Source organism: Lissotriton vulgaris, chromosome 3_1 (genome assembly GCF_964263255.1).
Source record: "Lissotriton vulgaris chromosome 3_1, aLisVul1.2, whole genome shotgun sequence".
Taxonomy (NCBI): domain Eukaryota; kingdom Metazoa; phylum Chordata; class Amphibia; order Caudata; family Salamandridae; genus Lissotriton; species Lissotriton vulgaris.
The window spans coordinates 319,132,621-319,155,525 of NC_141689.1; the positions used below are offsets into that span (position 1 = coordinate 319,132,621).

General features: G+C 48.0%; 1 protein-coding gene across 1 annotated transcript in view; it reads left to right on the forward strand.

The window, feature by feature from the left end:
• The window catches only part of DNAJC21 (DnaJ heat shock protein family (Hsp40) member C21), a 210,439-nt gene that overhangs the window by 166,641 nt on the left and 20,893 nt on the right, over window positions 1-22,905 (forward strand). Inside the window, exon 11 of the mRNA XM_086960516.1 lies at window positions 7,293-7,368. Coding sequence (XP_086816642.1) covers window positions 7,293-7,368 — 76 coding nt within the window. The remainder of the gene's footprint in view (window positions 1-7,292; window positions 7,369-22,905) is intronic.

A 22,905-nucleotide genomic window follows, 5' to 3' on the forward strand; every position in this document is an offset into this window, starting at 1 on the left:
TGAGTCATAAAGCCTTCATGTAGCAACTTTGCAGGGTTAGATTTTTGTTTAACATAGGTCTCTAAAGTCAGACTACTGAAAAAAACGAGACGTGCAGTTTAATGTTGTGTCTTCAATACAATGTGTTTTATTGCTTGTTACCGATTCCCTTTAATAAGTATGTCTTCCATATGCATAATTAACACAGCCTGAGTTTTCACAAGGGGTTTTTGGGTTTGCACCATCGTTGACCCATTTCCGTTTTTTTGCCTTGTTTGGACCATCTACTTTCGCCCATTGAATTGAGACTTTTCCAATCATGTGTTTGTCATCCTAGTGGAGTATTCATATTGCCTCTAAGGCCATTTTCTGTTTAGGTGTAACCTTCCGCCTCCACTTGATTTCTTACATGGAACTGTGAGAGGCTAATTTCCAGCTACAGCCCCCTCTGTCCTTCCCTGCTGGCTGCCTCCCGTGTGTGGCACTTTATTTACTATTAGTGTTGGAACATGAAATACAGACCTCAGAGGTTAATTTGTAAAATAATAAGTGAAAGTGGTCAACATTTTGGTTAATAGGCCATCACCCACTGCCACTCGCTCAACCCACTGCCACCATTAACTCCATTGATATGCACCCTATATTGCGGCATAGATCATTATTGATGGAGCAACATTATAGGCTAATAAATCAAAGACGAGCGGGTTTGGTGACGCCCACATCCTGAACTTGGGTATTTAAAGGTGCTCTTGTGTGATAAATGGGCCTGTCGACTTTGCTTGAGGCTTTAATGATGAGGCCCCCAGTGGTGGCCTTCTAAAGCTTCCCAAGGTCAAATGTCCCCTAAACTCCACATGCTTACCTCCCTACAACGGTTCCAGCACACATGGCATTCCATACGTGGTCGCTACGCTATATTTTGCCAGAAGGCCTCCCCTGCCCAGTCATGTACCAGACACCTCACTTAAAAGTGTGTTTGATTGTGGTAATTTGTGTTATAACGGCATAAGCCGCACGCCCCTTAGTAAGAATGGAAGCCACTTCACAAGGACGCGTATAGGTTCATTAATGTTACTACTTTAGCTTAAGGGGTAAAGTGTTTATTTGTGTCAGGGTGTGTGTATTCTTAATATGGTGTTAATCTTAATTCGCTTCCATGTTGTAATTGGAAGTTTATGAAGTGAAACCATTTGTGGTCTTTTCGTTGCTGTTAAGGTAATGGTTTTGTCGCACAGGATTATTATTGTTAACAAATTTGCATTAAAAAGCGGTTTCCAGGGGGAGGAGCTACGACACCAACTAAGATGGCCGCATAGTCTCCCGGCTCCGCTGACCTCCGTCCTGCGCTTCACTATCCTGTTGACAATCCTGCTTACCTGAACCAGATCCGTGTGGGTGATCCGTCCCACACTCCAGTGGTGCAATCCCGGAGTTTTTCCGCCGTCGTGGAGCGAAGATACGTCGAAGAACGTATTGAGGCCTAACCTACCTGGGAAGCCGGGATCTCTAGTGCTGGCCCTGCCGGGTCCGAGCTGAACAACAACGGGCTGCTGCATGCGGCTGGGCCCGGTCTCTGGTACACTCGAACTTTTTCTTGATTGTTTTGCTACCATCAGCTGCCTGGTGCCCTATAACGTGTGAGGAGACGAGTGACGCAAGGTACTGTCTTGTGAGGGTCCCTGACCGGGGATCCGGCATCCATAACGCCGAGCCCCCCGGATCGGCGCCTCGCCGCGTACCACTGCTCGCTGACCGCCGTTCCCTCCTAGCTTATTCCTGCTCCGTATCACTTTACCCCGGAGAAGGCGCCTCTCCGTTGAGTTCACCATGCCTGAGGACAGAATAAGTTTAAAGGAGCGGGTTCGATCTGGCCCGTCTTTGTTAACGGTGATGGAGGCACTTATGGCGCTTCAGGGCACTATCAAAGCTCGGACTCGCGCCTTGTTGTCTGCGATGGATGAAGTCACAGGCTCGAGACCGGACCCTGATTTGACGCTTGCGACCCGGCAGTCAGCCCGCTTTGCAATGGACGCTTCGGAGGTGTATTTCGACCCGGCGGTGGAAACAGTGTTTGCCCCCATTGTGTCGGATTTACCAGACTGGAGTGTGCCTGGACACCCAATTGAACTGTTGAAACCTTCGATCCTGCACCCTTCGGAACATTTATATGTCCCTACTGTGGTGTCCTCCACTTTGTACTGTATGCTGTTTTGGACTTTGTCGATCCCCCTCCTCCACCGGTCGTTCAAGATGGCGGATGAGACGAAGCTTGGACTCGGAGATGGGGAGGGGCGATGGTGGTACCAGCAACCTACGTCTATGCGCTCCTGTTCTGTCGACTTATGGGACACTGTGTGTAAGGGGCTTCCCTTACACACCGACTTCAGTACATTTGATCGTAGGGGTCAGGGTTAAGATCCTTGTCTGGGTTTATCAATGTGAAATTATGGTTGACAGGATTGCTTCACTGTCCTAACGGATTCCGGGGCAGGGTTGGCTAGGTCGGGGAAGGAGACCGGGAGTCTGTAGTATTATGCCCTCCTCCGATTTCCCCTGTCGATTGGAGCTTTCTTACTTTTCTCTCTTTCCCTTTCTTCTATATTTCGGGCTCTGGTTGCTGGGCGACAGGCACGCTGCGTGGGGGGTGGCCGTAGTCATTTGCAGGGGTGCAGGGTGGGGGGGCGTGGGGGTGGGTATTTCGTTTTTGTCTTTGTTCTATGGCCTCTTTTTCTTCTTCTCTTCTCTTGCCTTTCTTTCCTTTCTTTTCCGGGTTAGTGTAGTGGGTTCGGCTTTCTCTACATCCTCATTCTAAACCTGTGCCTAGACCTCTCCGGGGCCTGGGTGCTGGGGGGCGGACAACAAGGACGGTGTGGATATTCATAATGTGCTTTTTATCCTGATGTCGCATGTCTAAACGCCGTTGATTGCTAGGGTAGCGAACTTGATATGGACGCATCGTTTTCCTGTTCGCCCCCGTTCCCATGGTCCGAGACACTATATGATACCTGATCCTTTCTATTTTATATTTAAAATTAAAACGTCCTATCCTGTTTCGCATCGAACTGCACTCTCAACCACTGTACTTGGTAATTTGAGCTACTATGATCCCCAGGGACAATTGCTTTGAAACTGACTATGAAACTATACTGAACTGCTTAGCGGCCAGCCCCGGGGGTTGTAGGCCCGGTTTTGTATATGTGTGCAAATGTTAAATAAAGGTTTTCAAAAAACAAAAGCGGTTTCCAAGAATAACTGCATTCAATCAATTTAAATTAAATTCGGTGAAAAGCTACAGTTCATTTAATGATAGAATGGTATTGAGACAGTTGAATAGGACTCGATTAGCAGAAATCAGATTGCCAAACTGTGTTAAATATCCTCTTGGGTATCGATTATACAGATTATTTGTTTTTATTTAACACTTAATCCACAGGTCTAAGCATAGAACAGGGATATTGTTTACTTTTTAGATACAAACCGGCAGTTTGAAAATAAAAGAAACAAGCTTTGGAAATGCCAATCGGTCTCGCTATTGAGATGTTATATGTATTTAGCTATGCTAGCATTAGCGGAGGGGGAGCACGACACTCTGCATTTTAGCTGATGTCTGCGGAGGGCTTCTGCTACCTCAAAAAGCGCCTTCCTTATTGATGAGCACTTACCCTGACTTCTAGTGCAAAAGTGATTCTGCACCAACGCTAATGTGCTGCATAGCTAAATACATATAATATCCCAATGGCGAGATCGATTGCCATTGTCAATGCTTGTTTTTTAAGAGTAGGCAGTCGTCCGTGGGACGACTGCCTGCTCTTAAACATTTTTTTCACAACATTCACAAAGGGAAAGGGGTCATTTGGAGACGCTTTCCCATTTGCGAATGGGTTACCATCAATTCTGAGTTAGCGGTAAAATGCGAATGTTTTGTGACCCCATTTTGGCTGCAAAACATTCACACACACTACTGTGATTCGCTATAAGGAATGGTACGCCTTAAACACGCCTCTTCCTAATACCAAATCGGAAAGCCAATTTGCGGTTCATTAATAGTTGACCAAATAACAGTTTGGGCATTTGTACATTAAAGAATGCTTTTTTTGCGGTTCAAAATGGCCCGATTTTGCAATCGGGCCATTTGCGACCTCAAAAAAGCTATGTTCATCTGGCCCATAAGGTCTTAATTTGATATTGTGTTGGCCAATGTTTGTAAATGGGGTCAGATCCAGAGATTTATATGGACTGCAAATGAGAAAAAAGGTTTGTTGGTGTTGTTAATCTCAAGTGGTGACGTAATTTTAATGATCTTATTTGATCCAGCATTACTCTCCTTTACTTCTTATTCCTATTGTTTTAGATAGGTGTCTATAGATAAAAACTGCAGTTTAAAATACTTATTTGCAATAAAAAAAAATAATAGTTATTTATGGCACACTGCCTAAAAAGCCTTACAACGTCAACAAAATATAGTAAGTCAACCTAATGTAAACTGAGAGCAAAATGTATAAAATATCCTGACAACATAAACATACATTTTGAGATGAAGCACAAAGAATATACGTCAGACGCTTACGGAGTGTTTCAATAGAAAATATCTCAATTGTACAATAAATCAGTGCATCAAATCAAAGGTACACTAGAAGTCAACTCTAAAGTAAAGAAAGTATGCAGAAACATGTGTGATACTGTGTTTAGTAGAGAAATAAGTCCCAATGTATTTCTTAGCAAAGTAATTAGTTGTGGTTGGTGCACGCGATACTATTTCAGTAAATACACTGATTTTGCTGGTTGCCCTGTTCAATCTCACTGAAACAGTTGGTATAATTCTTTTGAATTGTCACTTTTATTTTTGTTGAAAAGTCGTTTATTCAGTTTACTTGAGAATATTAATTATACGTTTTCTGATTGTGCGGAAGACAAGTTTGTAGTGCTATCCTAGAACTGAAATATGTTTTACACACTTTATCGACCCCTATGTAAACTTTAATGCTTGGTTGATTCATCCACTTTCCTGAGTTTCACACCTTAAAGCACATGTCTCTTGTTGTCTACATCACAGAAAAGTCCTGTATTTTACCACAGAATACACCCCGCCCTATGGAAAGACATTTTCAGTATTGAGATTAATACAGGAACATCAATATCCATACGCTTTCTCTGTGGAAAGTGCTTTGTTTCTTGATATATGGTCAGCATTCTATTATATATGCAAATATACTACTTTATGCATAAACAGATGAACATGGTACGGAAACTATACTGGTGACTATATGGGATGAAATGGATGCTGCTGATCAACTTAATTGTTTCATTCTTGTAGATTACCAGCAAATTGAGTCAATTTTACTGGAATGTCAAGCATCAAAGTTGTGAGTTTACAATAGCACTGAAGTCCTTTTTGTCTCCGTTTCACGACTAATCGTGGTTTTCCTCAGGTCTTCCATCTATCACCCATTTAGCTGAACCCCCCATTGAACATACACACTAACATTGTAAACCTTTGCTACCCGAATCCGTGTAACAGTAAATTTATGATCTCTTTTCCATTGTATTGGAACTCTTAAGGAGCTCTTTAATAATATAAGAATGTCCCGTATCTTGGTTTTGACAATTTATATTGGTAACTATCATGAACTAATGCATTGCCCCTTCTAGTGTTGAGCCAGTGTTTGTTGCTCAGGGATCATATCCAGCGTCTTCAAAACTGGCTGCACTCGGAGTGCAGGATGGGCTGTAATGTAAACAAGCATTGGCAGTGCAAATCATTCTTGCTTAGCTTTATAAAAGAGCAAGATCGATTGGTGTTGCCAGTTCCTAGTTGTAGTGCAGCGTTTTAAAGCAGAATGAATGAAGATTCTGCTAACAGTGAAACCAAAATGCTCCTGTGGACAGTATCAAACACAGAAATTGATCAAAGCCACAAATAAGAACAAGACAGCTGAGATTGGAATGAAAGCCATCCATTCTGGAGCAAGGATTCACTCTTTGAACTGTTGTACACAATGGTCCTGTGCCTTCCTGCTTGTGTTACACTAGGCAGAATGGAGCTAGACTCAAGGGGAAGAATGAACGAGAACCAGCTTTAGAGTTGAAACAAAGGACTGTCCCCCAACCATAGGCTGACACTGCGATCCCCAGAACCTAAAATCAGAACATTCTTGGACATGAGATTTATTGGAAAGACTGCTAGCTGTCTGAAGAAGGAAGACTGGACATGCTTGCCTTGAACCTAGGACCACAGAAGTGACTCAAAGTGTCAGCTGACCTCTTGTTTGAGCTACGGTGACACAACAAGCTTTTAGAGGCCTTTTATGCTTTCCAGCTGGCCAGACCAAACTGAACCTGACCTGGTCCCCTCTGCTGCCCTTTTGGGAGTGAGCCCCGACTCCCTGGCCTGTGGCTGGAGTCAGAGTGTACGTCTCCCTGCTTAACTGAAGGTTTCACCTAATGCGATACAGAGCCCCACATTGCAACACAGCACAGTTCCTAATCAGTGGCTTCACCAGATCCAGCGTAGGCCCTTGCATCACAGCACTGCGCAGTTTCTGATTGGCAGCTTCACCAAATCCAGTGAAGAGCCTAGCATTGCTGTACCCCCAATCCCCACACTAAAGACAGAAGGTACAACACCCCGGGGCCCAAACGTGGTCCATTAACCAGCCCTGCACCATCATCATTGGTCTGAACTTTTGACTTTGTCCTGGTCCCGGGCAACCAGACACCCACAGTTGGCGCTTCATGCCTTTTGGGGATATTTTCGCCTTAAACCTTAAAGACTAATAATTCCGGTTCTAGTGATTGGGTTTTTGGCATTTTGGTGTGATTTCATTTATTACAATATTGTCAGTTCTAAATTGTTTGAGATTGTTCTTGTGTTGTCACTTTGTTGCTGTTTGAGTACTTTATAAATAATTTACAAATTGCCTCTAAATTAAGCCTGACTGTGTTTGTGCCAAGCTACCAGAGGGTTAAGCACAGGTTAATTTAGTGACTTGGGTGATGCATCCTCACAAGGATTGTGATTATTATTTGAAGTAGATTCTTAACCTCGTCAGCACATAATCCAGTTTCTTATAACAGGAACAATAAATATATAGATCTCATTGCTGCTGTAACCTGGCATAGGGCGATGATCAGCCCATAGAACTTTGGCTCTGCAGCTTTTCACCTATGAGCACATTTCCTGCTTTGTTCATGCTCTAACACATTAGTATGTAAGATAGCCCAACTCTTCAGACACACAGGATTGTTATTTAAACCTAGTGCTCTGTGCAAAAAGACGTTTGTTTTCAATATGTTTTACTTTTCTCTTTTTTCAGCATCCCTAAGCCTAAAGGGAAAAAAGGAAAGGAATCGAAAAAAACTGCAAAGCAATCAACGGAGCCACAAGTTGAAGTATGCATAGTATTTTCCGTCTCTTGATTTTCTGAGAAATGGGGACATATTTATATGAAGCTTTGGTCAAATTAGTATTTATTAGCTGTATCAAGTTCCCCATAGGACTCCTTCATTACTAATTACAGAATACTGTTAACCATTTGATTGTTATGGCGTGTTTGTCGTATTTTGAGGAAAGAGACCATTTATTTTTTGATTAATTTGCCAATGCAGGGACTTAGATGCTTCCAGGTGTCTAAGGACACTGGGTGGGACCAATCTTACGTTTTATTTGAGGATATCCCCTTAGTTAGACTTTTTCTTAGAAATTCTTCTGGGTGTAAGGCGAACATAGGTCCATTTGTTTTTAAATCTGAATTTCTACAAAGCCTTTATAAAATGTTTTAGCTTCTGCTTTTCTGCCCTCCTGCTTACTGTTCACTCTTAACAAGTTCTTAAGCATCTAATTTGCCTGTGTCCAGACATGTTCTCCAAACCTTCAGCTTGCAACCAATTTAAGGAGGCTCTTTCTAATGCTACACCGGCCTTTAATATTACATCCTGGGAGGGCCTCTTAAGAATTCATCTTTTAGAAAGGACTCTTGAGAAGAGCTAAGGAAGAGGATTACTGGTATTGTACATCTGTGGAGGAACTGGACTACAAGAAATTTGAGTCCATTTTAATAATGTAATGTGAAGCATTAACTTCAGGACCTGCCAAGATGGCTACATTTCTCTAGCGCTTCTCATCCCAACAATGCTTTGCATAAATATTGGACTTTTCTGTTTAGAACACCCTGGCATGAGAAGCAGTGTGGGAGGGGATCCCTGGCAATGTCCGCCAGACCCTTGGTTCTTGTAAGTTATACTTAAGTGGAGATTGAAGTCCCCATCCAGCTTGAAGTGGTGTGTGTGTATATGTATATGTACATGTGTATGTATGTATATATATATATATATATATATATATATATATATATATATATATATATATATATATCTTTTACCTCTCCGTTTTAATGACTTACCCATTGATAATTGACACGGCCTGGCAGATAGGTTGCACATCTTTATCGTGGAATTTGCTGGTTCCTACTCTGAAGTCCATGGGGTTGTTTGACAAGTGGGATAGTGTGGTTTGTCCAGGTGAGAATGGAGTCATGTGCGAAAGCATCTTAAAATGCTGATGAAACATTGCATTGTTGCTGGTGCTTGAAAGTGTTTTTGAAACTTCCACACATAAATGCTGTTTGGGCTGGTAGGCACACATGTGGGTCTATTCCCGGCATACTAATGACAGTGCAGTGACTTGGTCAAGTGGACAATACCCAGGAAACTCAAAAGGTCCTTAAAAGTGTTCATAAGACTGACAAAAGTTAAACGGATGTACCGACTAGAAGCCACCGTGACACCAAGGCCTATGAAATCCTGAAAACATACCCTCAGTGATTTTACTATACAACCACTGACATCACTACTACCTTGAAGGAACATTTATGCTCCGATTTCCATTCATGTCTAATATCATGTGCATGTTCCAAAGGATTGAGCATAGCATCTGATGGACCAAAACTTAACTAGATAAAATCAGTTATGCCATAAGGAAATTGCATTCCAGAATTGAGAACATGTGCAGCAGTGTTATGCTAGAGCAACACAAAGATGATGTACGGAATGCTGAACATTGTCAAACGTTCACCCCCAGTCACAGATTTGTGTTAAATCCATTGTTTCTTTGCACACCATGCCACCCCAGTTTGAACCCAGCCATACGCAAATCAGCCTTGACCCGGGTCCCCATGGGAACACTCTATCCCGAACTGCAAGGCCAGGTCCTCCCTTTACCGGAAACAAGCATCCTGGGAGCAGATAAGGGGTATCACCCCTCATCAGCCAGGCTAGCTTGAATCCAGTGGCATAGTGAGCACGGGACCCAAGTCTAGGCATGGTCTTCCCACTTAGGGCGACTTATAGCAACACAGAAAAGATGATGGACAGAATGCTGAACATTGTCAAACATTCACCCCCAGCCTGACTGATGAGGGGGTGAAACCAGCAGATCTTCTACAACTTTATTTATTTATTCAAAGTTTTATATAGCGCGAACAAGATCTTTGCAGATATCAGAGCGCTTTACAGAGACCGGGGTAGTGGCAACAGGAGGGTGATTAAATACACTATTGGGTACAATATGGTAGCATAGTAGAATAGGATAGCAATCAAGTACATATATGAAACCAGTAAACGACCAAGTAACTAATGATACAAAAACGGTGCAGAGTCTTAGATCCAGCAACAATAGAGATCCGGTGAACTTAGGCCAAACGGATGGCTTTTACCTCTTTCCTAAAGCTTGCAGGAACAAGGGGTAGGGGCAACAAGAAGGTAGTTGGAACCAACTATTAGGAACAATATAGTAGTCGGTAGTAAGTGAAATAGCATAATAGGATATCAGTCATGTACAAATATAATACCAATAGACAATCAGGTAACCAGTACTGCAGCAACGGTGCAGAAGTCTCTGTTCCAGCAGCAGAAGAGTTCAGGTGAACTTGGCCATAAGGATGGCTTTTACCTCCTTCTTAAAAAGTGCCGTGGAGGAGATAAGCCTGGTTTCAGGAGGGAGTGCATTCCAGATCCTGGGCGCCATTCCTGAGAAGGAGCGTTTGCATGTTTTTTCCTTCCGGAATCTACGAGGTTTCAGGAGTAGTTTTTTTGTACTTCTATTGGATCTCGAGCCTCCAAATATAGTCAGCTTTTGGGTGAGGTAGCTGGGTGATTAGTGGTGTACGGCCGAGTGTGTCATAACGGGTATTTTCAGCTGTATTCTGGCCTCAAAGGGCAGCCAGTTCAGGGATTTTAAATCAGGGGATATATGCGAATGTTTCCTTGAACCAGTGATGAGTCTCACGGCAGCGTTCAAGGAGGCTCTTAGGGGTGCGGTTGTTGAAAGGGGAGTCCGCTAAGGGCCACAATTCTGTAGTCTATGCGATGGATGACTAGGGCCTGTACAGCAGTATGGAAGTCCTTAGCTGGGAGGAAGGGTTTAAGTTTCCTCAAAGTGTTGATTTGGAAGTTAGCTTTGCTAATGTGCTGCTGCATGTTGAGCTTGGCGTCAAGTGTAATGCCTAAGGATTTCGCAGATTCCACAATGGTGGGTTGGACATTGAGCGCAGTTAGGTGATTGAGCCAGGTTTGGGTGATGGCAATTTTCGTGGGAGGTGAGATCAGAAGGAACTCAGTTTTCAGAGCATTTAGTTTGAGGTGATTATCGGCCAACCATGATTGGGTGTTTCTGAGTGTGAAGTTCAGAAGCTTGATGTCTTCCGGGGATTGTAGCTTGAGGTAAAGTTGAGTGTCATCGGCGTACACATGGCAGTGTACATTAGATGCTTGAAGCAAGGTGGTGAGTGGTTCCATGACGAGGTTGAACAATGTGGGGGATAGGGAGGAGCCTTGTGGGACGCCTAAAGTTACAGGCACAGGTGAAGACAGCACGTTGTTGATCTTGAACTTCTGAGACCGGTTATGTAGGAAGGAAGTGAACCATTTGAGAACAGTCCCGGATAAACCCATTCTGGTATTCAGCAGCTCCAGTAGGTTCTCATGTTTGACAGTATCAAAAGCTGAGGAGAGGTCAAGAAGGATGAGGAGGCAGGAATTGTTGCGATCAAGGATTTGGAGGGCGTCATCAATTATGTGCGTCATAGCCGTTTCCGTGCTGTGTTTCGCTCGGAAGTCTGATTGATGGGGGTTGAGGAGGTCAAACTGATCAAAGTGTTTTGTCAGTTGGAGTTGTACACATTTTTCCAGAAGCTTGGCCAAGGTGGGGATATTGGTGATAGGGCGATAGTTGTTCAGGTCAGCCGGGTCAGCTGTAGGTTTCTTGAGTATAGGTGTGACTTGCCCCACCTTGAGGGAGTCTGGGATGAGACCTTGTTGAAGGGAGCTGTTAATGATTTTGGTCCAGAGTGGGAGGAGCAGGGGAGTGAAGTCTTTCGCAGCATTAGCAGGTAGGGGGTCTGTGAAGTGATTAGAGGGCTTCAAGGTGCCGAGCAGTTTGTGAATTGCTTCTTCAGTGTAGGTGTCGAATGACGTCCATGATGCGTTGTTTTTAGGGTGAGTGGTAGTCATGCTGATGGTGCTGGAGTATCAGCTTACATCATTGAGGAGATCACTTCTTGTCGGTCATTTGCTTAAAGAATGCAGAAAAGTCTTCACAGTGTGGAATATCGCTTGTTGCGCTGTTTGATTGTAAAGGTTGCATCTTGGTTTGAGTTTTGACTAGTTCGAACAGTTTTCTTGGTCGGTTCTTTGCTTGGTCCAGCTGGAGGCTAAAGAAGTCAGATTTCGAACGCTTGATTTTCCTAAAGTAGGCATTTCTCTTGTTCTTCAGCGTTTTAAGGTGCAATGCTGAGGGGTCAGATCTCCAGGTGCGCTCTGCCATTCGCATAGCACGTCTGTCTTCATTGAGTCTGCCATCATACCAAGGGTTCGAATTCTTGGAGGAGACTCTCTTCAGTTGCAGGGGGGCAGCTTCGTTGATTATTGAGTTCATAGAATCGAGGTAGAGGTCAGTCAGTGATTGAACATCAGGGGCGCCCGCAGGGGGAAGGAGGAGACTGCAAGTGTGAGAAGGCAGGGAGTTAGGGTTGAGATTCTTCATGTCCCTTTTCCAGATCTTGGATTAGGTGGGTTGAGCCGTGTTAGGTTTAACTTTTTCGTTGATGAAGAAAGTGATAATGTGGTGGTCTGACCAGTCACAGGGTTGGATCGACCCCAATTGGGTAGAGTCCTCTTTGGCGGTGATAAGGTCGAGGCCGAGCCTTTGTCGTGTGTCGGGCTGTTGCAGATTTGGGTGAGGTCAAGCGCATTGAGGAAAGTTTTGAGACTATTCATCACTGCGTCTTTCTGATCGTTCCAATGGAGATTGAAGTCACCCAGGTAAATTTGAGTGATCTGCCGACCGGCATTGGATGAGATCGTGTCCATGAGTTGTTGGGTGAAGGTGAGGGTGTCCCCGGGCGGGTGGTAGATGACATGTAAAGAGCATACAGGTTTGCCCTCGCTGGAGATATCGAGGCAGAAGAGTTCACAGGAAGTGAGGGAGGGGGAGGTGACTTTGGTAACAGAGAGGTTGCTCCTAAAAATGCATGCGATTCCACCGCCCATCTTGCCGGTCCTGTCGAGCCTAATGATGTGGTAGTTGGGGGGGACTAGTATGTCCATTATAGGTGTAGAAGTTTCAGTTAGCCACGTTTCAGTCAGAATGGCTAGGTCGAGGTCCATTGCTATGATAAGATCCGCGATATCGGAGGAGTGTCTCGGGGCCGATCTACTGTTGAGTAGGATGCATTTGAGTCTGGGGGAGAGAAGGGTGATCGAGTGTTCTAGAGAGAAGGGGACTTTTCTGAGATTATTGGGGACGGAACTTCTGTTGCTTAGAGTGGGGGGCCTAAGGGGATTTGTGAGGATTGTGGGAATGGGGAGGTGTGTAGCGGTTGTGTGTTTTAAGGGACCAGGGCCAAATGAGCGAAGGAGGGTGTATAAGTCGTGGTCCGAAAGGGAGTTGAGGGTGCGACGGGGGCTGTGGGTGTGATTGCGAGCGGGGATAGAGGGCCAACGCGGGGAGTATGGCTTGAGAGGGTATGTGGGGTGGATGGGGGACTTGTTGGGTGAGGAGGCGGTGGTAGGTAGGGGTTGTCTGGTGTGTGTGGTAAGAAGATCTTTGATGGTGTGAAGATCTTCTTTGACTTGTAAGAGGGTGGATATAATCATGTCCAGAGGTGGGTTGGGGATGGTGTAGGGGATGGGAGCCGTGGGCGAGTCGTTGATTAGGGAGCTGGAAAGGGGACTGGCTAAGGGGGTGGGGGGGGGGGATATGCTAGCGTTGGTGCAGGGCTCTGCGGTAATAGTGAGTGGGGTGTCATTCGATGGGTGAGAGAGATTGTGGGTGAGGGGTGTGGATGGGGAAGGGGGGAGGTTGGAGGCATAGGTGGGGGTGCTGGTGGGGGGCGGCGCAGGTGAGTTGAGGGATGGGGAGGCTGGAGACAGTGGGGGTGTGAGGAGGGTATTGGGGGCTGAGAATGGGGGGGAGCGAGGAGGAGGGGTTGAGGTAGGGGAGGTGGTGTGTTCTGCGAGTCTGGTTGGGAGAGTGTGGTAGTGGGGAGTAAGCGTGGGAGGGGAGATAGGGTGGGAGATGGACCTGCCGCGGGGCGGGGGAGATAAGTTCCGACCGATGGAGGGTTCTGCGAGACTCATAGGAGGTGAGAGGTGGGGGGTAGGGAAGGAAGTGGGTATGGAGGATGTACGAGGGGGAGAAATCTCCGCCATTGGGTGAGGGGTGTGGAGAGGTTATATCAGGTGGGTGACTGACTACAGCGCTGGGGGGATGGGAGAGGTGTGTGTCGTTCAGCTGTTGTGCTAGGTTAGGCAAGTTAGATTGAAGATTGGAAGTGGAAGTGGAGGGGGTTGTGTAGCTTGAGAAGTTGGGAAAGGAGGTGCGCCGGTTGGAGATGTGTTCGAGGAAGGTGGGGAACAGGTTGTCGAGTAGGTCCAGGTTCTTATCAGTGGATTGGAATAGGATGGTACCGTTGTTGTAGATGGTGATGGTGGCTCTACCTGGGAAAACTTGGGATGGTGTGATAGTAAGTGTTAGGCCATGAGCGGATTTTCTGGTGGTGGAGATAGTGAGAATGGAGAGGAGGGCTTTCCTCCACTGTGCTCTATGTAGAGTGTAGAGAATGATATCGGTGCTCGTGGCACCATTGATCAGTGAAAAGTAGGTGTCCACAAACGGGGTTTCATGGTGGGCCTTCAGGAAGTTGTGTTTGAAGCGTTTGGCGTTTTTTTGGGATAACTCGGGTGGGTATTTAATTTTGTATGTGTGCTTGCCCATGCGTTCCATGATAGAAGAGGCGTAGGTAGATAGGTAGAAGAGGGGGGGTGTGCGTAGTTGAGTGTGTGAGGTTACAGGGGTGTAGGCCTGAAAAGAAAAGAGAAATTGAAGATAGTCTTAGGTGTGGGCAGTTGATGAGGATGACTAGTCTAGGATGGCCACTAAAGTGGAGGACTAGTCAAAGATGGCCGCCAGAGTAGCATATACAGAGACAAGAGTCCTTTGTAGTAGTCCTTTGTCTGTTGTTGTGTTTTAGAGAGTTTAGTTTCCCTTTCTACTCTAGGGCAGGTCGAGTTAGTCCATAATCTATGTTGCTTGGTGGGGAGGAGAGAGTACAGCTTCTGTGTTGCATGAAGGTGAGGAGAGAGACTTATCTCTGTTTTGGTCACCCCTGAACGCATTGATATGTAGCCTCATGGTCATCTGGTGGGCAGTGGTGGTGATTTATGGCTCCTGTTTATGGCCCCCGCCATTTTAGATGATGGAAAGTGCAGGGACCGGTGTGTCCGCAAAAATATTTTTGCATGCAGGTACCACTATAGGAAACCGTCAAGATTGTTCAAAATACTAATTTTGCGTGCAGATACCTTCAGGAACATCGTGATCATCATGGTCACCAGGCTGCACTGATGTTGTTCAAATCAGGAGCTTCAAGGTAGTGTTGCGTTGAAGCTGTCCGATCACCCAAGCAGAGCACACCGGGGATGCCCTGATTGCCCAGCTCGCCTGTGTAGAAGCGGGCAGACTCTATTATCGAGGATCCTTTATTGGGGGGTGGGGGGGTGACGGAAAGGGCATCCGGCTGAAACAAGACGTGAGCGAATGTTCCTCGTTCCCACGAGAGTCTCCACGGGGGGTGGGGTCGCTCTCGCTCGCCTGCGCTGGGTAAGTCCGCGCTGCCTCTCATCTGCTTGGATCCCGATCGCGGCTCCACGATACCGCTAGGGGTAGGGTGGGGGGGGGGACGCCGAGCTCACCTTGGCAGCAGGGCGCCAACTTCCTCTGGTGTCGCCGTGATGCGCAGGACTCCGCCCCGGAGCGAACAGACAAGCACACAGCTCACCGGGCAGGACAGGTGAACACTCCCAACGTGAGCGGGACACCAGGGTGGTCTCGGCGGTGATTGCAGGCGGGCAGGAACACCTCCGCAGTGGGGTTCCCGTCATCCGTCCGGCACCAGCAGTGATCCAGGTCCGGGTCCACTTCCACGAAGTCCGGCGCTAGCGGCGGTGATTTCAGGCGGGTCGGACACCTCCGGTGGACCACCACAGCTCGACTCGCAGGCAACCACAACGTGCACCAGTCGTCCACAGCAGGCTCCAGGCAACAAGCATCCGTGCCGTGCTCCGCATATGGCCAGGGAGAGCCCAGGGTCCGAAGAAGAGGGTGGGGGTGACTCGGTCTTCTCCTGCGAAGCTCACCCTCCAGGCAGGTCGGGGATCCTCAGAAGGTTTCGTCCTCCGCCAGGCAGGTAAGGAAGATATTGTTCAAATCCAGTTACTTGTTCAAATCCAGTTACTTGTTCAATCCAGTTACATGCGTGTTGCTTTGCTCGAAACGGTGGAGATGCTGCTGGGTGCTAACAGGGATAAAATCCCAAAAATGGGATCCCCAGCACTTGGAGCTCTTACCAAGAGCTCCTACCCGGCGGCCATCTTGTGAACAACTAATTCCTATACCCATTATTAGGTCCTCACTTCTTAAATAATCTGCCAGGTACGTTGTGGAGGCTAATGCGTTGGTTAGGTAGGAGAGGCTAGTGTTATGAAGGCCTTCTCATTGAATGGGACTGGATAGTGTGCTTTTAGGTGTGTCACTGGAAACCTTAAGTTATTTATTAGTGCAGGGATACAGGGGTGTATTAGTATTTAGAGCCACATTTCTCCACCTCCCCACTTGAAATGAGGAGTGCCAATTGACATCTTGAAGTGGTAACTTTTATGCAAATGTGGTATTTTGTTATTCATGTACCCATATATTGTGTAACTTACTTGGGCCTTCATTTCCAAGTGGGGGTAAAGAAATCTGCTGATGTTTCAGCTACCTATTTCTATATTGACCTGCCTTATTATTATTTTTTATAAATCTTTTTATTAACAACCAACAATACAAAACATCAGGTGACATTAACTGTTTTCATAATTGCCATGAATACAATTCCATATTATGCAAGATGATGATCACAATATATAGATAGTGGATCAAGGGAATTCATGTTCCTCCTCTCCTTCCACACAAATCGGGGGCGTACAAATGTCTCCACGGTATTAATTCTAGTTACCCCAGACCTTACCCCATTTCTCAGGACGACCCCGTGTCACATACTCCGACCTCTCCCAAAAGATACACAAGTCCAAATCTTCCACCCATTTCCAGATCCGGGGTGGCTGGCTGGCTCCCCACAATTGAGCAATATTACGCTTTGCTAACATACACCCCAACGTAACCCATTGTCTCCTGTGCGTATTCAAATCTGTGGGCTCTCAAACATTTAATAGACATCTGCGGGCTTCCGGTCGCAGCTCCACCCCAGGACTTCCTGTAGCGTAACACTCCTGCACCACCGCACAATGCCACAGTATATGCATAAAAGTTCCGATCCCCCCACACCCTCTCCGACACTCATCGCTCTCTACTCGACCCATATGAACCAGGCGAGGCCCAGTGACATACGTCCTATGGAGGATCTTTAATTGCTCCAATCTAAGCTTCATCTGGAGTGCCACCACCCGCGATGAAGTAACCGCCTCACACCAGCCGTCCATCTCAACACCATCAGCTGTCCAGTGGCCCCTGACGAGTACCAGTGGGTCCTCCATGCAATTTATAAGCTTTTTATATATTAATGAAATAGTCTTCTCTGGGAGATGCCTGTCCAGCACTTTGTCTTCTAGTGGGGAGGCCTCAGGAGTCGTCGTTTCTCTAGGAATATGCGTGACCTCAAGGTAGCAAAATTGCTCATTGTCATGAAGATGATACTGTTCCTTAAGTGAACTGAAGGCATGTACCGTACCTTTCCCCCAGACATCTTTGATCTGCGATATCCCGATAAGATTCCATTTGTCAAATCCCTTGGTCTTCCATAAACACCCCCAGCTTCTCCGAGTTCCACAATGGGGTGGCCAGGGTAATCTTCCCCTCCCACTTAAGATGCCTATTTGCCGCATTTCACACTTGCACCGCGCGCGCTGTTGGTCCCGCAAGGGGGAACCGGCGGGGTCCAGAGTAGAATGCCCTGGTGAAATCACCCCCGGCACCTGCCAACGGTCCACTGCATACCGCGGATCCCCGAGGGGCCCATATATAGCATGGTTCACTGCTGCTAATTTGGAAGCCCAATAGTATTTCCGCAGATCAGGCAAACCTATCCCCCCCCCCCCTGTCGTACCAGGGGAGAGTGAGTTTAAAAAATGTAATACGGGGTACACCGTCCCAGAGAAGCCGTCTCTGAAGGGTCTCCATTTCCCTGAAATAGGAGGCCGGCACCGGGTTCATCGCGTTCTGGAGTGCATAGAGAAATCGAGGAAGGGCCATCATCTTGAACAGTGTTGCTCCTCCCAGGAGCGAAAGTGGAAGTGCCCTCCAACGCGCCACATCCACATTAAACCGAGCCAGGGGAGGGCCCAGGTTATTGGCATATCTTAACTTCGGGGCCAGTGTGACATAAATACCGAGATACCGGGCAGGTTTCTGGGATGACCGGTGTGTCACCCCTGAGAATGAAAAGCACTGATTTCGACCAGTTTATGGCAAAACCGGAATACCTCCCAAATATGGCTAGCACATCAAGGAAACACACCAAGGATCACCTCGGGTTGGTGAGGTAAAGCAGGATGTCATCAGCGTATAATGAAATTTTGTCCTCCCAATCCAAAGTCCACCACAAGCCTCGAATAGAACTACCCCACCTGACCCACGCCGCCAAGGGTTCAAGGGCAAGGATGAACAGGAGCGCGGACAAGGGACAACCCTGTCTTGTGCCTCTACCAAGGAGAAAATCGTCCGACTTCCGATTATTTACCACCACCCTAGCCAGGGGGTTCGCATATAGAGGGCTTATCCAGGCAATAAACCTCAGTCCAAAACCCATTTTCTCCAGAACTGCGAACAGGTAGGGCCACTCGACTCTATAAAAAGCCATGGTGGCGTCCAATGACACTAGTACTGTATCGTCGGCGTCTTACCTAGTATTCCGTGCAACCTGCCTAGATTTAGGGCTGTGTTTCGCCGCATCATGAAGCTGGACTGATCCGGGTGTATCAACGTGGTGACGACTTTGACTAACCTTGTCGCTAGCAGCTTCGCCAGCACCTTAGGCTCAGCGTTCAGCAACGGAATAGGCCTATAGGATGAAAAGAGCCTCTTGGGCTTCCCCGATTTGTGAATGACCACTTTGTTGGCCACACTCTAATCGTAAGGGAGCTGACCCTTCTCCCTACTCTCCTCAAACATGGATCAGACAAACGGAGCTAGTTTATTGGCACTCAGTTTGTATAGCTCAATGGGAAAACCATTCGGGCCCGTGGCTTTCCCGGAACGCACCCCTCTCATAGCCTGCGCCACCTCGTCATTTGTAAACGGAGAGTCTAAATATTCCTGGTTGACATCCGACAGCGTGGGCATCTGGATGTCTTTAATCATTTCACTGTTTTCCGCTTCAGAGTATCTCCCAGCCGAGGCATACACCCCAACCTAATATTTTGAGCTTGTGGGTCTGTGATAGTACTGGGAGTCTGTGACAGTACTGGAATTTTCTCCCTGCAATTCTGGCACCAGCCTCGAGGCCCACTCCACCTTTTCAAGCCACGCTATCAATTTACCGGCTTTATCCCCGTGCTCGTACACCCTGCTTTGAGTCTCCTCGTTCCGCGCCCGGGCCGTATCCCTAGCTAGGCCTCTATATTCATCCTGCCTCAATTTTAGCTGATGTACACCCTCAGGGGCTGTTGCCCTGATACCTCCTCCTCCAATTGCTCCACCTCCGCCTCCGCCCAATCTATGTCTGCCTGTCTTTACCTTTTCTTACCCGCGACCAGGGATAAAACCGCCCCCCCCCCCCCGAATAACAGTTTTATATGCCTCCCACAGAGTCTGCGCCAAGTCTAACTTAGCTTAATTTTCTTGTAAGTATCTCCGTCATTTTAACATCTCCTTCTTGGTGGCGGAGTCTTTCTAGTGCCATGCGCTGAAAGGGGCTACTCTGCCTACTTCCATTTGCCCCACCTCCCGCCGAAGCCAAATTGGGGAGTGATCGGAGATTCCCCCCCAAAGGTGTCGCACTTCCCATACCGTAGCAGCCTGTGCCACTGGCACCAGAACATAATCTATTCTGGAGAGGCTGTGGTGAGCTGCAGTTATGTGTGTGTAATGTACCCAATGCAGATTACGCACTCTCCACCCATCCACCAATCCCATTGTTTCTAAAAATTCGGGGAGCCATCTCTGCGCCAGCCGCAAGGCTCGAGCCGGCTGTCTGTCCACCTCTCCGTCTACCACTGCGTTAAAATCTCCCCCTATTACTAGGAGGCCCAGCGGCAAGGTCAAGAAAATTGCACCCAGGTCCTTGAAGGTGTCGAACAGAGATGAAAGTAACAGTCTTCCCTTCCCACTGCCCTGATACCCCAACGTTCGACCCCGCTGGTCAGCCCAGGTAGCTTGAATATTCAGGAGAAAATAGTTTTTTACCAATGCACCAACCCCCCTAGACCCCATAGTGAATCCAGCATGTGCCGCCAACTTATAACCCCCTTGATGCAGGGCCATGCAACGGTTGCCAACAAGGTGAGTCTCTTGAAGAAGCACTACTGGGGAATTACGTCTAATCAGTTGGCTAACCATTCCTCTCTTAATTTTGTCACCGAGGCCGTTCACATTCCAACTAATCCCATTCATCCCTGATCCCCGTCTAACGCTCGATATACTAATATGGAATCCACCCTGTCATAACATTGTTACCTGATGAAAAAAGGGAAAATAAAAAAGGACCACATTGCGTATCCTGCATACAATAAATCCGCAATACAAAAAAAACCCAAGCTAATCCAACTCCCACCCCCTCACCTTGCACCCCTGCATACGGCTGTCGCCCATCCCCAACTAGCAGTGTGCCTGTTGCCCAATAACTACCCTATGAGCTAACTAAAGGTAGAAACGGGGAGGAGAACCAAAATCCCGCCCCCTCCCTAACCCCCAAAACCACAATCCCAGTACTCAGGGCAATCTACAGCTATCTTACAGCCAACTGGGTCCAGCTAATAAACCAGCTGCAGATCAGCCTCACCAACTGACAATCCAAAACCGGTAGTATGTTCCAGCGGCCCTCTTTACACCTGCTCCTGCTGATTCTCTTCTCCGCCTCGGTCCTGCCTCTCCTGCTCATTCGAGTGTCTGCTGTCAACCCATTCCGAAGCAACCTCAAGGTTATCGAAAAACCGTAGACGAGCCGGGTACATCATTGCGTATTTGAGTCCCTTGTCCCTGAGTTTTTTCTTCACTGTTGTTTCTGCACCATCTGGGTGAAGTCCGGGAAAAAGGAAAGCGTGGCGTTTTCATATCGCAGTGGGGTCCCCCCTCGAGCCACCTGCAGGATCACATCTCTGTCGCGAAAATTCAGTACTCTCGCAATCATCGGGCGAGGGAGAACCCCAGGCCTGGGCCTCCCCCCGGCACTCTATGGGCCCGCTCGATCGTGAAAAGGTTGCTAAGCCCTGTAGGCTTGAGATGATTAAGGATAATATCCTCCAAGAACAGGTCTGGCGCAGGGACCTCTGCTCTTTCGGGCACTCCAATAATGTGTATAGTGCTGCGCCTGGCCTTTCCTTCGCATTCATCGAGCTTCCGGTCTGTCAGGTCTCTAGAGGTCTAAGATCACGCACCTCCTGTTGCAGCAGAGCCACATCGTCGATTAGGCTAGCAGTCTTGATATCGAGCGATTTAACTTTTTCACTTACTTTTGTAAGATCTGCTCGTATCAGGTTGACCTCGATCGTGACGGCGTCAAGTTTATTGTCCAACGCTTCCATTTTAGAACCCAAGGATGTTTGAACACTGGTTATGGCAGCCATGATGTCAGTCAGTGTGGTCTTCGCAGGAGAGCCGGAGGTAGTTCCCCCCGGCCGATGGGGTCCGACTCGAGTCAGTAGGGGAACCCTTCGGCATCGTGTATCGATCCAGTTAGTTTGACTGAACACTTTTTGGCCCCCTAGAGGAGCACTGCAAGGTCTTGTCTGCGTCTGGCTTAGTCGCCATCGGGCGCGAATCACCCTCCGCCCCCCTTCTTGACTTACGAGAACTCCGCCAGAGTCCGGAGTCCCAGGGTCCACCTCGTATCTCCGGGCCTTCCCGTGACTGACAACAATTCCGCCTCTAAACAGATACCTTATGCAAGTGGAGGCCGTCACATCTCAGGGGTCATGCAGGGACTCCACCAGTCACGTCACATCCAGTGGCCAAGACAAGCCTTCCACGAGGCGTCCGCCGTCCCTCCACCACAAAGGATCCCGACCCCAACCGCAGGGGAACACCCGCGTCGCCTCACCGACAGTCAGCAGCGCGGTGGGTCAAAGCCATTAATCGTCTGGCACTCCAGGGGTCGCACGGCCGCCGCTCTGTTCCTGAATGGCGTCCCGTTGGCAAGGTAAATGGTGCAGTGGGTAGAGGTCTGCGGTCAATCGAGCATGGGCCCACAAGAAACAGAAAGTGTGTCCCTCGCTGCTGCCTTCACTCACTGCTCCCCAATACTGCACCCTTTACCTCTCCAGGGATGACTACCTCTGGGCCGGATTTGTCTCAGGGCTCCCCCCCTTGCCCCCAGGCGCATACCCAGGCGCGCCCCAAACCAGCGCCCTTCCGTGCTAAGTCAGTGGGCCTTAGGAGACTTCAACTCTGTCTTCTGCAGCTGCCGGCTTTATAAGTTTGGGCCCCTCTGCAGATGCGGTGCCGCTTAGTTAACTGTCTCTTGCCCCCAGTGCCCCTTTCCAGCAAGTGATTACAGCGTACGGCCCTCAACAGGCCAGGAACCAGCACGGAGCTTCCCACTGACAGCAGGGATCGCCGGCGTGCTCCCCCAGCACAGCGCCGAGCCGCCTCCCGTCACCGCATCTTTCAATTCCGCCTGGTTCACGTCCTCCACGGGGGGTTGGAGACTTCCCCAGTACAATTCGACCCCCTCTTCACCTCCGTATCCGCGGATCCGATCCCTCGTCACTCTCGCCGCACTTCCGGGGCCGGACCGGAGACTTCCCATTTTCGGCCCCGGTGTTTATCACCTCGGACTGGCTGCAGTCCACACGCAAGTCTCTGGCTCAGGGTACAAGCAGGCCGGCGCAGCTCCGGCTCCAGACCTCGCAGGTGGCCCGGGGGCACAGCGATCAGCGTCTCTTGAGTCCAGCTGCCAGCTGGTGGGGGTCTGACTTCAGGATACCGTGCAGGAAAGTGTTGGAGGAAGGGGTCGGCAGAGCCGAGCCCTCACACGGCCATCTTGGTCTTGTGAGTGGCTCCTCCCTGACCTGCCTTATTTAAAGTCCAGTGTAGGTACTTTTGAAGATGGCAAAGCAGTCATTGTCTCTTATTTCGTGCACATCCATATTGAAAAGAGATTTGTAAAGCACTCTGCTACCAAGCGGTTTCCTGGCGTTGCGAAAGAGACCAAAACCTGC